This window comes from Stegodyphus dumicola, chromosome 10 (genome assembly GCF_044657685.1).
Source record: "Stegodyphus dumicola isolate Sdum_Otavi_A_Nest chromosome 10, ASM4465768v1".
In the NCBI taxonomy this organism is placed as follows: domain Eukaryota; kingdom Metazoa; phylum Arthropoda; class Arachnida; order Araneae; family Eresidae; genus Stegodyphus; species Stegodyphus dumicola.
This window is the reverse complement of record NC_140777.1, coordinates 98,344,776-98,361,779: the sequence shown is the minus strand read 5'-3', so window position 1 is coordinate 98,361,779 and position 17,004 is coordinate 98,344,776. Positions and strand designations below refer to the sequence as shown.

The following is a 17,004-nucleotide window of genomic DNA, read 5'->3' as shown; positions in this document are numbered from 1 at the left end:
TTCATCACCACCATGACTTCATGATTTGGGTCTCCTAATCTCAACTCAGCCTTTAAAAGGACAGTATATAAGATATTTTCTCTCTCCTTTCCACATCCCTTCAGGGTGTAACTGGAAGCACGCACAATGCATATTCAAGAGGTCAGGAGTTCGAATCCCGAGGGTACTGCAAATTTTTTTCTCGTTCCAGCATCAATATAACCTAACGATTCTATATAATAATAATAATAATAAAATCAGTGATTTTAAAATAGGTTAAAAATTTTAGGGTATTTGTTCCTTTATGTTTATATGGCTTCTTTTTTACTATGTGACACAGCTTTATATCAATAAATAATTAATTATCACTTTTATTAATAATTCTTTTTTGTAATTAATGGGATCCTGAATCTGCTGATCAATTTCTGGTGCATGTTCAGCTACCAGTTCCCTGTTCCAATGTATTGATCATCACTGACCTCCCTTAAAACTTCATGGACTCCAAGCTGATCAATACCGACTCCAATAGGAAACACTATTTTAGATATTTCATTAAAGCAGAATGAAGATTAGAACAGATATCAATGCACTAAGAAAATATTAACCTTTTTGCGACGGCGCACATTTGTTTAAGATGCTTGTGAGGGACGGAAGGGAATCGAAGGCAGTCACCGTACAGGACGGAGGTTTTGCATCGCTAAGCCTAATTTTATAAAAAAAAATCAGGAAAAAAAAAAAAGTTTCACTTCCAGCATTGTAATTTTTGGTATCATTTTAGATTATTACTTGAGCTCTTATATATGTTAAAATTAGCAACTAATAACGTTTTTTCTTTGTTTTACATGAAAATATACTTTAAAAAAATTGCTTATCTTGTAAAATAATTTTCGGAAGCACTATTCAAATTATGCCAAAGTTTTAATTGATAAAATCCATCAATAAAGTTTAAAATTAATAAAAGAACACAACAAAGACTATTTACAGTAAGAAGTAACAAAATTTAAAATGAAGACTGAGTGTGGTAAATCTTGAAGCACGGAGAAGTATCACTTCTAACTCTTAGAAAAAGTATCGCTTTCTAACTCTTTAGAAAATGAATCATCACCCTCATGTGCGTTAATAAATGGTTCAGTGACCATACGAGGGTATTCTTCCTCTATAAAATGGCGCCTTCCCGCTATAATAGACTGGAGGTGAGGATTTCCGAAATAAAAAGAGAAGAAACGGAAATATATCTGAAGGCAATGCAAAACGTCACAGTACTCCACATACTAACCCTAAAAGACCGTGCATAGTAAAGGAAAAAATAGAATAAAAAAAGGAATTGGATATAAATCAGACATGCGAATGTTTTTATTAGCACGCAGCGATTTAAAGAGCTCACCTCTGTTTACGCTTTCCCTCCCCCCCCCACACCCTCGCAAGAGCTGATGAGTAAAATGCCAAAGTCAAGCAGAATATATCGAACTCAAGGTCAGGAACCTAAAACTGTGTTCATTTCAAAAGTAATGGACATAGGATGCCATCTAGTGGCCTTCAGAAAAACGTTCCAGCTTAAAACGCGTATACGCATCACCCGTCCTCTGAATGCGACCTCTAGCGATGCGTGGATGGGACGCCCGGCTGTGAGAGACGTTCTTAGGGAATGCGTATATGGGACACCCATCCTGAAAGGATTAATGTATGTATGTATACAATGACTTCAATGAAGGTACAAGTTTTATAAGGTATAATGTGCACATATACAAGAAGATCCACAGTTTTTGGCCTCATACAAAGAAACTGAGAAAATCTCAATAGTTTATATTTTCAATATTTCAGTTTCTTTTTGTCTTGGTACATTTTTCATTAATGAACAACTCTAGGCTGCTTTTTGTCTCAAAATGTTTCATAGCCGTTCTTTATCCGGCATCATCATCATCACTGAATCTCTTTTCATGAAGGTCAGATTTTACACTGAAGAGTAGATAATAATTACTTGGAGTTAAATCTGGGTCCTAAGGGGGTGTGGTCAAGTTCTTGAAACCCATACTGCTGTTTTTGAATCACTGAAAGTAGTGGAGGTTTCTCAGTTTGCAGAGACTTTGTTGATGCAAATGTGTTCATGTAGAATGCTCAACACATTAGTTTTATATAGATCCAATCCTGTTGCCATCTTCTTGACTTTTCATCTCTTATAACCCAATATTTCCCCTTGGAAACCAGTAGTAAATATCTGCAATGGGTGAACTTCATAAGAATAATCTCCTATGAATTTTTGGCTTAGGTGAAGCTTCTTAATTTTTAGTTCAATGTAGAGTAGGAAAGTAAGAAATTAGGCCACATTTAGTTTGCAGAACGGACAATTACTTAGCACTAAATCTAGGCTATACTGGAGATGATAAAGCTTTTCAAATCCAAATTAATGTTTTTTAATTGCACAAAGGCATTGTTTCTGAACTGTCAAAAGAATCTGGCATACCCATCTTGCACAGACTTTAGATGTTTATGTAAAATGTGCAAATAATTATTTTTGATAGATCAAATTTCTTTGACTTTTAAACCTACCATCACTTAATATTTCCTCCAGAACACACATAGCATTTTCTTAAAAAAAAAAAAAAAAAAAAAAAAAAAAAAAAATATATATATATATATATATATATATATATATATATATATATATATATATATAAATTCAATAGTTGTCAGTTGACTTTTTTGCAAGAATCATCATCTATGGATTCTTGGCCCATGTGAACGTGTTTTATCAATTTTTTAACTTTATGGGGCTATTACATTTAAAAGTACATGAAGCTACGAAAAACTTTTCTGAGAAGCAAGCTTCACCTCTACCACTGGTGGGTTCCTAGATAAGTTCCTAGCTGGGGCAACAGTTCCTGTGACTAGAACTGTTGTTAAACCTACAATAATATAAGTAGTTACATGAATTATTTTGCAATTGTGATGAAAATGTTTTGCATAAAGCTGTGTTCCTGGTAGGTTTTCCCTAAAGTATAAGGTAATATAAGTAGTTTTCATGGTAAACCAATCATATATCCCAAAAGTGAAATGTGCAAATGTTTCTTTCGGTGCACTGTTGAGGGTAAGTGGTAGATACAATAGTTTTCAAATAGGAAGAAGACAAATTAGCATGCACACGCATAATAAGAGCACTGTTGCTATTTCTTTTGGATTAAGATTTTCTTTCTGAAAACATTAATCAATGAACAATACTCAGTTCACAACATTTCCAAACAAACTAGCCCACACTTCATTCAATAAATGGTTAGAAAAAGAACATATATGATCTCTCTAACAAAACAAACATCCCTAACAAACTATTCATCTAGCATTGCCACTATACCTGTATTGCCAGAAATGTTTTTATGTCAAGCTGGAAAAAATTGGAGCTATCTAAATACTTCCATGAGAAAAATCTAGGCATGCAATTTTGTTATTTTAAAACTAATGAAAAAAAAAATTGTGCAGCAAAAGAAATATGCATATAAAACAAAAATAATAATAAAAAAATACCTGTTTATTGAAATACAAAAAGCCCTTGGGACAGTTTACATTATGGAATGGAGCAAAGCATGTGACTGCTCCATCAATAGTCATGGGATGAACCCTCAGTTCTCCATGAACTGTCAGAAATAACCAGTGTGGACAAATGCCACACACAAAAACCTACAATAAATTATTTTACATATAACAGTGAACAAAAAAAAAAAAAAAAAAAAAAAAAAAAAAAAAACAATAGGATAGCAAAGATCATGATACAATATAACCTATTTACAATACATTCTGGTGGTCACCTATTAGGTGCATCTGCAATAAAATGGACATCACTTCTGGCCTCAGGAGTGGCCAATATCATTGGTGGGCAAGTGCCCGCCCATTGAAAAAAAAAAATTCCTTTCACAAAAATTTTTACCATCAATAAATTTACATTGAATAATGAATATAAAGCTATTTTAAAGTTACACAGATATAACTGGTACACAGGCAAACTCAAAATGAAATGTAATATAATTTAATTTTTAAATGGTAAATGTAATGTACTTTTCTCAAGCGATATAGCTTTTATATGCATTGAAAAAAAATCTATGTAAATTTCTAACATATATAAAATGCATACATCAAAATGTTTTTTCAAGATAATGAAAAGAATACTAATAAAATTGAAAATATAAAACACAAATTTTAATAACTGATATTAAAAATAATTCCTATTAATGCTGATTTGTTTCTATAATTCTGCTGATTTTATTTGACATGCTATTTTTACTCAAAGAAAGATTATAATTCTCACTGAATCAAATTATTATCACTCATGCATATTAAAATAATACCAATTAGTATTGACATACTTCTGCAATTTAACTGTTTTTATTTGGCATACCGTATTCATAAGAAGTGTATAATGCTCATTAAATTAAATTAATAAAACTAATAAAAATTAAAATAACACAAATAAGTGTCAATTTATTTCTGCAATTTAACTGATTTTATTTGGCATGCCATTTTTAATCATAAGAAGAGTATAACACTAATGGAAATTAAAATAATGCCAATTAGTGTTGATTTATTTCTGCAATTAAGCATTTCATTTTAATTATGCAATTTTTGCCTATATGAAGAGTATATAAGTAACTGAATAAAATTGTTATTAAATATTTTTTAAGTTAAACTTACACCGCTGTACCCAGATATATCTACAAAATAACGCAGCCATCTTTTGTAACTGGATGTCTGTTCTTCCTCTTCTGTTTTCTTAGCCTTGAATAACTTTCGTTCACGAGTAATGATATCATGATTCAACTGAAGGAAAAGATTACAAATCTCAAAATTAAAAACATTATTTCATTCACTGACAAATTAAAAAAAATGAGCATCATAAAAAGAAAAAAAAAAATCTGAAAGGGTTCAGATTTTAATAGTCACTGAAAACGGTTCTTTTAAAGTTTAATATGTATCACTTCAGAGTTGCCACTTAAACAGGAGAATGAAATTCCCTGACTTTTCCAGGTTTACCAGGTGTGTTTTAAGAAAATTCCAGTCTATCTGCATAGTGTGCATTGGCTGTAAATTAATTATTGAAACACAAACAAAAAGACTGAAACTTGCAAACAACACTTAAAAATACAAAAATTTGCCAATTACATATGACTTTATACATGCATTTGATTTATATATATATATCTAATCTCCAAAGCATAACTACTATAATTATAATAGGAGTTGTTTTCTCCACTGAAAGATTGAGATTAGAATCTGCCCAATCTTTTTTTTTTTTTTTTTTTTTTTTTTTTTTTGCAGTCATTTTGCAGCTAAACGAAAGAAAGAAATCTATTTGTTAATATTTTAAAATAAACTCAGATATTTTATATTTATTTAGCAGCACACATAAGAAAAAATATATGTGCATTAAATTTCATGATGGTATGTCATCATACTGTTAGCATTAGTTTCAGGAGTATGACACAGAAAATTGCCTGAAATTTTAAAGTATTATTAAACAATAAAAAATAAATTTAGAAGGAAGAAGCACACTAAATGATACAAATAACATTAAAACAAAGTTAATTATGCAAAGATTAAACATTGAATTACAACAATCAATGATATTTTGGTTAATATAGTCATAATAAAGGTTTAGCCTTGATGACTGATTACTATTTTTTTTTTTTATTTTGCTGCAAAATGACAAAGAAGGTATTTATTAAAAAGAATGTTTAAAAGATTTTATGATAAAATTCTAGTATACACGATTCTTGGCACGATTTTGAAAACTGTCAGCATTACCAAAATGACCTGTTTACTGCTCATCATAATGTCGCCAAATCCTGTTTGTACAATATACTAGAATTAATCTGATTTTGTTTTATATGAAAACAGGAAAGTATTTTCTTTCATTCAACACACACTGCACATGTGTGTCTCGATATTCTCAAGTTTACTGGAAACTTGCTTTACCTTTCTAAAAGACAAATCTTATTAAAGCTGTGAAAATTGGCTCTATGCCAGCTGCCTGAACGACGCTAACATGATACATAATTCACAAAGAAAGTGATTGATTCCAATATTGGTGCATAAATCACTTTTTTAGGGATTGCTGTATGAAATTCCCAGACTCTTCCAGATTTTGACTGAAATATTTAAATTTCCTGACTTTTTTGGTCCATTTTGGAATTCCCTGATTTGTTGTGGTTTTCCAGGTAAGAGTGGCAATCCTGATCACTAGTATATCACTAAGATTATCAACACAGATAGTTCATGTTGGATAGCGAAACATTTTACAGGATACTAGATGAAAACACATTTTATCTTCTGTTTATTTGGAAAGTGGAAAAAAATATATAAATAGCATTCTATAAAAGATTTGAGTTTTTAATAGATAACCATGAATTTAAGATAGCCTTGTTTGTAAATCCATAATAGGCAGATTCAATTTTAAAGATAAATGTCTTACATTTTGTTGAAAGGCAACAGAATCAAATGAAAAGAGAAACAATGCATTTATTGTGGACATTTAAAGTGAATTAATATTAAATCATATTTTTAGATTAATTGTTTTTTTGGCCTAAAAGTTAAAAACAATACAGGGGGAATTGAACTAAAATAAAAAAATTCCTCATATATGAAAAACCCAATTAAAATAATTACTTAAATAATATCTTTGAAAAGGCCACCATTTATTACTTTTTCTTTCTTTTCCTTCAAATATATTCTCTTTTAGTCAAAATTATCTTTGAAAACTGTGGCCTTGCTATAATAGAAGCAAATAAAAAGATACGGCATGAATTATATCTAAATTTTCAAAATGCACTATCATTCTTCAGACTTCCCAATTTTTCACCAAATCATGCATGCAAAGAATATGATGTCACACTATCACATTCAGACACTAACCTTAGGGTGCAAATAAAAGCATTTTATGAAGGGCCTTGTGGCATGAAATTCTTCTAATCTATTTAACATACAATTCATTTGAAAGGCAGAAATAGTGTATTTTTTCTCTTTCTGGTAATGGATGCACTCAACTCTTGTACCCAGCTATTCACTGTTCTTGCAACACTATATTTTCCAAATTTCCTATGGTGCAAACATTTTTTTCATGTTTATACTTTGTATGGTAATTAATCAGGACTCTTTTTGGTTACTTTTAAAATTTCTTAATATTGTAAATTTTAGGAATAGTAGTGTATATAAATATCAGGAGGCTCACAAAAACCAATCCTAAATGGCAAGTGAAGTTCTCACATATCTGGTTCAATTTATCCTTGGCTACCCAATATAATATCATCTTACATTAATGTGTTTTTCCCTTTCTTTGGATTTGAATTTTTGGGGGGACATCTTATAAATTTCACAATTGGGTGTGAAGTCAAAGAAACAAATGTATGGGATTGAGACAGATATGTCCAGCATTCAGTTACAAACTAGAGACATGATGAATTTGTGAATTTTCTTTCAGTGGAAAAGACAGCAAGTTGATAACAAAGAACTGGATTTTAAGCGGATCAAGTTTGGTTCTGAAGTGATATGATTTTCACTTGCAGCACAAACTGATACAAATGCCCTGTATTTACGGATAATAAATATTACATAATGGCTCTTCTGAAAGTTCATGGACAGAGATCATCCAAATACTTGAAAGGTTTTTCAGTGGATTTTGATTTCAAAGAAGCTGTCTGCACACTCCATACACCATTTCCAGAGGTGCATCAGCTTCTTAAACACAGTCAATGCAATATAGCAGATGTAGCAACATTAGCTTCCATGTTAAACTTCCATTCTGTTAACATGTTTTTTATCAGAAAACTTCAAAACTGCATGTTTGGCTGTACGGAAAGAAGTATAGGTACTATCCAACAGTTTCCTCCAGTGTTTTCACAGTCTTCCATATCACATGAGATCTAGTGTTATCCTGATGAAGAAACCCTTTTAATGAATTAGTTTCAGACATATTTTGCTAATTACTCATTATAAAAGATAAATGTAATAGTCTCCAATTATAGTTTATTACTCAGTAACCCAATAGTATTCCACATACATTAAAAAACAAAATGAATTTCTTTCTGAAACCAAATTCTAGAAATTCCTTGAGGGGTGAAATGTTGCCATGTTTTCACACACTTGACATTTGAAATCATTATGTTTGATCTAAGAACTTATCATAGGCAATTGCAGTATTTAGAATTCAAGATTTTTCTTCACTTCATGAATAAATAAATACCTGGCAGTATCGAATGTGTTTGCATTCTTCATTTTGCAAATACAACATTCATTTTGTGCAAGAACAAGATACAGTTAGGTGCTTCTTAACAGTAACATGATAATTTTGCTATATTAGCATTTTCATTGCTAACGATTAACAGACTTTCATTGTTTTGTGTTACTTTCAAATTGCTGTGCTTCTGTCTTCTCAAAGTAATGTCCTCATTGTTCATATAAATTTACAGCTTTCAGCTTATCCTGCACACTACATTTGTCTTCCATCAAATGAACATGACCAGTTTGTCTATTCCTTCTTCCTCATCGCTAATGCTTTCTGGCTACTTCTTTATAACTTGATACAAATTTAATAGTGACCCTTTTTCTGATAAACATTCATTTATCCTTCTCATCTATCACTGCACTACACATTACAGCTCAAATTGTATAGCAAGCAGACATGTGATAAATGCACATTAGATTTACTCATAATAATAAAGCACAACACAGATTACACTGGGGAACAGCAATTTCATTTTCATAGATCTGCCAGTTGCTTTTGACTGATTTGTGGCCTCTGAATCCAAACATAACCTCTTTTTGTCTGTCACATCAACTTTTCAAGCTACAGAATACTTGTCTTAAAAGTCATACAAAATATATGCGTATAAAGGAAACTAAAAGGAAAACTTTTCAAACATACTGTTCATAACGAATAATTTTATTCATACAAAGGCTATATATAGTTACTACAAGTTAAATTTTATTCATACAAATAGTAAACTTTCTTTTACTATATGGTAAACATACATATTAAGGTAAACATTTTCACCTATGTTTTTTTCTGGAGTATTTAATCTGTGAACATTCTTGCTTGATGCTCCAACAATAGTCAATCATCATATGTACACTGTGGGGGGAAAGGGAAGGGGGGACAGTTCTATATGCCCCTTTCTGCTGGACCAATTGACGAAATTCAGCTTGCATTTTTCGTCTCGAAAGTGCAACTTAGGATATGTATTAGATTTGTAGATAGCATTGTTTTAATATAAGTATTTTGACACAAAATTAGACTTTTTCTGAAATGACATGCCATTTTTTTTCCATATTACGATTCTACGACTCACATTACACCAAACTTCTAAATTTTGTAAAAATCGCAGGAATAATATTTAAAAAATTAGCTCTCAAAATTTTAGCTATTCAATGTTAATTAAGTTTGGTATATATTTATTAATACCTCTTTCTTATTGAATTTATTTGATTTTTCCTCTTACATTTCAAAATTTAGGTTCATTCCAAATAAAATTCATCTGTTTTTTATGATTTATTCTTAAAATTTGTATTTTATAATAATTTTTATAACTTTTTCAGAAAAAATTTTGAATTATAACCTATTTCTAAGCATACCTGCAAAAAATTACAGTTTTTTATTCAAAATTTCCAAAGATATATGTGAATTTATATATTGGCATGTTTTGAAATTTGGCATATTTGTCAAAAGCAATAATCACATCAAATGTGGTTTAGGCATTTTGTTAAAATTATTTGGATGTAGGAATGATTTGCTTTTTTTCCACTCCTGCACAACGGAAGGGAAAGGAAAATATGTTGCCATATATTAAGAAGTTCGCCAAGTGAATTATTCTTGGCGCAAAGTGAAAAAAATTTGGCAAGACAAAATTTTTTAATTTCTCCGTAAATTTAACACCAAATTTTACAAAATGTAATATTTAGGCATAATTTGAGTCGTAGAATCGAAATATGGGAAAAAATTGGTATGTTATTTCAGAAAAAGTCAGATTTCGTGTAAAAATACCAATGTTAGAACAAAGCTATATATAAATCTACTATATATCCTAAATCATGCTTTCGAGACATGAAAAATGAAATTTGAATTTCGTCAATCGGACCAGTAGAACGGGAGATATAGAACTGCCTCTTTTTTTTTTCGCAGGATATATTCCATCTACCTTGGTGGCATGACTGCATAACCTTTAATCTTGGTGGAATTGCTCACCCTGCTCATCAACAATTGCATAAAGATTTTTCAAAAGTCAAGATGGCTATGTAAAAAGTGCAATTTGATGCTCATGTTGCAAATGTCAATGACCATACCATACTGAAAGTACAGATTCTCACCTGATCATGTTGCAACTAAGCATTTGGAAGCTCTCCAAAAACTGATGGACAATTTTGCTGTAATTCTGTGCTCATGTATTTCCGAGAAAGTCTTTCATTATGCTTTTGAATGACACCTGAGCATTCTTTTGAAGTCTGTCACTGTTCAGATGAAATGATCATTTCTAAGAAGCTGCTGAATCTATGAACCATCAAACACACACGCCTTCATCTTTTCAAATGACAGGCTAGAAAATGCCAAAATGAGATATTTGAAACATCCTCCTTGAATAGGTAAAGCTTTACTATTTGCTTCATGAGATCCAGTTTTATATGCAGAGGTGTACATACAGAGGTGGTGTTCTTTCTGTCAACAAGCGGCTGATGTAAAACATTTGGATCACCAGGTTTCAGGTCCGATCTTGACAGTGAATTCAACTGCACCCAATGCTTCTCATGAACTATGCTGTCTCACATACATAAAAAACAGATATACTTGGTATATCTGGATTGTTGGCAACACACTTTCTCTTGATTGAAAGTAGAAAGTGGTACAACTTATTTCCTTTTTCCTACAAGTTTTTTTCTCTTGCAGCCTTTATGCTAAAAGCTCTAAAGCAGTTTTTGATAGTTCCAAATCTTGTACAAATTATTCAACACATGCTGGTCAAATCATATATGAATGAAATCATCTTTAATTTCAAAATCTTTGTTGTTGGGATCAATTTGATATTTACTAGAATCGTATTCCTGTATTTCAAAACAGGGTAATTCTTTGAAAACTGGCACTGGAAGTTCAGCTTCATGAGGCACTGGGAATTTAGCTAGCTGATAATAAACTAGGATACTCTATTTTACGTTTTCTTTTCTAGTTATATCCTAACGTTTTTACTATACAAAAGTAACGATCACTTGAATGAACTTTTGGCTCTTACCAAATCATAGGTATACCAAATGGAAATTTAGAATGTTTCCTTCATCCACATCTGTAAACTCTTGATACACTGCTTGCACACTTTTGTAAGGGTTTATACTGATCATGAATTTTCACTTTAAAATAGGCTTGCCTGACAAATGTACTGATTTTTGTCCTTTGATTTGGAAATGGTAAAACTGCCCTATATATATCAAAATGAGTCATAGCTGTTTCAGCAACTAGCAGAGGCTGACATAAGAAAAGATGTTCATATATAAATAAAAACTAAACCCTGGTAACCTTGTATACCAACAAGAACTCGGATTCCATGCCCAAATGCCCTTTATTATATAAGAGCGACACTCAACATCTCACTACAGTATCTCAGGCATAACTGAACTAGTGCAGACAAGTATGCACCTGTCACTGGGCTGCTACGGCATGATTCACCTGGTAGCAATTGGAGGGTTAATAGGATAGCAGAAGAACTTCCTATGATCCATGGTTGATGCCACAGAGAGTGGTCACATTCACGTAAGGTGGAGAGAAAAAAAAAAAAACTTGATGTGGTAGAAGAAAACTAAATTCAGTTTTGAAATCAGCATGCTTATTAACTCTAAAACAGTTCAAAAATCGAACTTGAACAGAAAATGTTACAAATTGTTCCCCAATGTTATATTCACAGCCAACAATTACAGAATTTGAAGTTTTGCCAATCCACAAAGTTTTGGAACACTTCTCATAGTATTCCAAGTTTTATTGCTTTATATAGCAGAGTTGTTATTGGAAATGAATGTCTGAGAAAGCAGAAAACAGCCAACATCACTAAAAATTATCTTACAGTTCTCTATAAAACATTACACAGAGTTATTAGAATTAACGATTGTGAGTTTAAGGATTACAAATTTATATATTAGAACATAGCTAAAATAATAATTTTCATAATACATAACTGCAAACCTTAGAAATTGAAAAATCTGGAGGTTCTTGAACAAAAACTGGGAGTTTTTATGTTGCATAGCAACAACATTTCAAAGGTATACACCAAATTCCCTGTATAATGCATTATTCAGGTTATCAAACTATTTATAATGTGAATCTAACATAAAATATGCTGATATTAAATTACACATTCTAAATTTTATGTTCCTTGACTTATTATTTCATTTCATAATTTTCTTAAGCATTTTTACTGAGAAAATCCCCAGAAGGGAAGGAAAGCTTTCATTTATCAAAGTACTAGCACGATGAAAATAAAATTAATAAATAATATACATGCTATTGTGTGAATAAACCTAGTGATATATCATATAGTTATGTAAAACAAAATTAAATATTAATTGATAAAACATTGGTTGAATCTTTCTATAATATTCTTCATATGTAGATTACAGTAGATTCAGACACTTCTGATCAAATAAAAGTTAACAAGCAAAAATATGTTAAAAATAATAGGGATGGGAGAATAAAATTTGCATAATTTAAGTTTAATTAATTCTATACATTTCTTTTATTAATGAAAAAAACTTTCCTTGTTAAAGGCTAAAAATTAAAAGTTGAAATATTAATACAATACGTAATGAAAGATGAAAACACATTAATTCAGATAACTACTGAAAACTTAAAAGTTCTTTTAATTACCTATATTTATAAAAAAACTATTCAAATGAATTCCAACAACTGCAATACATGCATCACAATTAGGACAAAGTGACTGGCATACACTCTGGAAGATGCCTTGCATGCCAGGTACTTCTGCATCAGCAATGCTAATTCTGGTGACAAAATCTTCAGATGCATCAGTCTGCACCCCATAAAAGGATCTGGCATTGCTGTGATGTAAATAATGTAGTTGCTGGGCATTCGTTTCAACATTTTTCATAAATATTATTTCTGGTAAATATGCATCGTTAAAACAAATTTTCCGTCTCCACATTTTTTGCATTTATTGTGTTTCTACTCTCTCATTTCATATGCCACTATATATTACATTATGGAAATTGATTTAGCATACTAATGCACAATGCTATTTGCTTCATCCCTAAATTGCTCTTGTTACTTTATGGATTATTTTTAAAAGCTACATTTGATACTGAAATACAAATAGACTAAGATAGATAAAAGAGATATTTTAAAATACAATATTTATTACTATATGAAGGTTTCATATTATGCTTCATTTGGAATTAAATGCTTTAAATTTTAGCAACTTTTTTTAAAAGCTAAATTATGCTTTGCTTTATCCACTAATCTTGCAAAAAAACTTTCCCATTAACAGGGCAAAAGCACTAAATAATACTGCGCTTTTTTATTTAGTTTACATAAAAAATTAATTTAAAATGAAATGAGTTATTTATTTAATGGAAATGAAATATTTTATTTTCAAAATAGTTTATATTGCTACCATTGTCGTCAAAACAAAAGATCTGATGTTGGTGAAATTTGCATTCGATTTTCTAAAGTCTTAAATTTGTTTTTCACTTATGGAGAAATACCCAGCAGCCACACTCTTGTTAAAATCTTTAGAAAATATGATTACCTGTAGTTTGAAATTTAGCATATAAGAATTTCTTTTCCTGCTCATCTTTCAGACAAAAAGTAAAATGGCACAGTAAATACAATTAGCTCAGATACCACAGACAACTAATAACAGACAACAAGCAAATGAAAAAATATGCTATCTTCAAACAGGGTTACCAGAGTTAAAACTAAAGTCATTGGCATCGGGTGTTTCCTTATATCAATTTGATTAGAAAATATTCTACCTGTTTTACCTGCTCGGTAACATTCCTGTGATTATGATGATATGTCTGAATGTTACAAAAATTATTCTTTTCTCATTTCAGCTTGTATATGGATTTTGAATTTTGGTAAATTTTTGAAGAAAAAACACACTCTTGCTTTGTACACGGATCAGCTTATATTTGGAAAGATATGGTAACCATCATGTTATACTAACCATCTTTCATGTAAACTAAATTCATTTCATGTAAATACTACTTACTAAAATCTGAAATGGTGAACACTTATAGTTCTAAATAACTGTGGTTCTATATGAAGATGGTCACTAAAACATGACTATCAAAATGTTATAATTTGATATTTATTTATATTACCAAATATATGGTAGCTTTCAAAAATTTACAAATTTCAAAAGCTTATAGGTCATCAGCAGTTCACTTGTTAAATAAATAAGCACTATCAATACAGGATATAGTAATGTCAGCAACTTTAAATTTTAATTCCTGGGTTCTTTAATAGGGTCATTCTTTGCACTGTGATAATCTTATTTTAATGCAACATTTTCACTATTATAAGATGCATAATATGAAGGAATTAAATAACCTAAATATTAGTACAAAATAATCATCTCACCTTTCTAAACCTTAATTTTAAATGATTATCTATTTGAGTTTCATAGAAGGGAAATGCTTCATAAATTAATAAATCTTCATCTGCCCGTGCCTGAAAAGATTAAAAAATTTGGTTGAAAAATATGATGTATACAAAAAGCCTCAAACTGCAGTGAGCCGTAATTCTAAGCTCAGCCCATAAATAATGCCGTTTTTGAAGTAGGTTCTGAAGGTATTAACCCTTTAACTGTCAAGTTATTTTGATGATTTGGGTACACAAATTGTCAAAATTTTTTTATTGGAAAAACCAAATGTAGCCGAAATAAACATCTCCCAATATATATTTGGCTATGACAATACGATGCACTCAAAAAAAAAAAAAAAAAATTACCCCGAGAAATACTCGGGCGTGACATTTTCGAACACCAGTGCTGTGCCCGAGATAGTTAAAAGGTTAAAAAAAAAATGTGATATCCTAATGCAATTTCACAGGGATCCCATTTGCATAGCTTAGACATGATTTCAAATTACTTCAAATAGAACAGTTGGCAAATTAATCTCTTCTTCCAACTCTTCATCAGTTGCATATGAAATTCCTTCATTCAACACATCATCATTATTATTTTTTAAAAAGAGATGAGGCAACCACAGCACTTGGCACTCATCTTTTGAAGTAATGTCACTTTGTTGAAATTTATTGAACCATCATTGGCACACGAAAATATTCAAAATATTTTTATCATCTATTTCTTTTTCATTTTTTACAGCATTTGATGCATTATTACCTTTTTTATACTTGCATAACATGATATGTCTTATGTGCTATTCTCATGCACTATTCTGACAAAAGGCTATTAAAGCAACAAACTAGTACTGTTTTGCTTGCAAGCCAAAATTTACCTCATTGAAGCTGTCTTTGCTCAGGATATTTAAACATTCATGAAAACTACTCATTTAATCATGTTAGAATAAGTTCTGCTTGAAAAACAACATTATTTATGAGCTGATAAATAAAACAAATTACCTTACATGTTTGTGATTTTTGATTCAAGCAAATACTATTTCCTACTTACATGGTAAATTCAACAAAAAATTAATATTTTTAATCTTTACCAAAAGCATAGGTCTTGAAGAACGAATGCCTAAGCCTACTACTAGTATTTCATGAATAATGGGTAGAGCTTCGTGCTGTTTCTCTGAAACTTTATCTGAAGTCATCCTAGAACATATAGATATTGTATATATTAATACATGAATGCATGTATATATGTAACATATAAAAGGGATAGAAGCTAAATAAGCACACAATATAGAATGAATCTTTTAACAATATAAGGGATAAAATTAAAAAAGTATAAGCGTTTTACTTTTTAAAAATAAAAACTAACCCAGGCAAAGTAGAAGTAGCTTGGCCACTGTCAACTAAATACTTTTGCCCCATTGGAAAGTTCTTTACTAAATAACATAGCTTGTAATTTGGTAGACTATAAACCTAAAACATAATTTAATAGTTAAAAGAAGCAATTTTTTTAAAGAATGCATTAAATAAATAACATTAACAAATTCAAATGATTCTGCTCAAATTCGTACAAACACTTCTAGGAGACTATATTATGATTCATGTATTAATAAAAGTAACAAAAAGGATAAACATTAAAAAAGGCAAATGTAACAACATCCATATTTAACTCAAATCACAGTTCACCTGAGAGCAATTAATAATAATAAGAAAAATAATAAACAGAAAACTATTTACAACCTTTATCATAATCAACAGAAAAATGTTATTAATAACTCACTTGCATTTCTAAACAATTTAATAAATTCATTTGGTTACATAAATTCAATCAGTATTCAAAACAAGAAGCAAATTATATTTTTATAATATTTTCATGATTCAATAGGAGTCAATGTGAAAAAGAAGATCAATTGCTTACTTAACTTATTTTTATAACTAAGCACTTTACCTTTAACAAATAGTTTAGTGCTATATACAGTACTTTATATCCTGCGCTATGTACAGTTATGAATAAAAGCAATTCCAAATACTATAACATCATCTGCTATTCACTGCAATTATTTTATGTTCATTTCTTTTCTTCTTTCTTTGCAGCCTTTTCCTTTTTTTAGCTGGTGTGGGGGGTTATTTTCTAAACACAGCTTTGTGATAGCATTATTCTGCATTAAGCAAATTTAACTTTTTGGGAGAGGGAGACAGGGCCCAGTTCTACAGCCTTGTTAATCTGTCCCTCGTGAATCAGAACTCAATTATATTTACACATACCAGTGTGCATAAAACTAAAACACATTGATATTTTGTAATAAATTTGATTCACAGCAGCTTATTTTCCATGAATATGAGATAAATCCTTTTAAAAAAAAAAGGATTCTGTAAAGTCATCTTTTCTTAAGCATATCACTCTTAAATGGTTTTTG

General features: G+C 30.4%; 1 protein-coding gene across 1 annotated transcript in view; it reads right to left on the bottom strand.

Annotated features, from left to right (window-relative positions):
* The window catches only part of Cpsf160 (cleavage and polyadenylation specificity factor subunit 1), a 273,054-nt gene that overhangs the window by 52,535 nt on the left and 203,515 nt on the right, over nt 1-17,004 (bottom strand). Inside the window, exons 21-25 of the mRNA XM_085825305.1 lie at nt 15,957-16,060; nt 15,682-15,787; nt 14,591-14,680; nt 4,657-4,782; nt 3,496-3,648 (exon numbers count right to left, since the gene is read on the bottom strand). Coding sequence (XP_085681431.1) covers nt 3,496-3,648; nt 4,657-4,782; nt 14,591-14,680; nt 15,682-15,787; nt 15,957-16,060 — 579 coding nt within the window. The remainder of the gene's footprint in view (nt 1-3,495; nt 3,649-4,656; nt 4,783-14,590; nt 14,681-15,681; nt 15,788-15,956; nt 16,061-17,004) is intronic.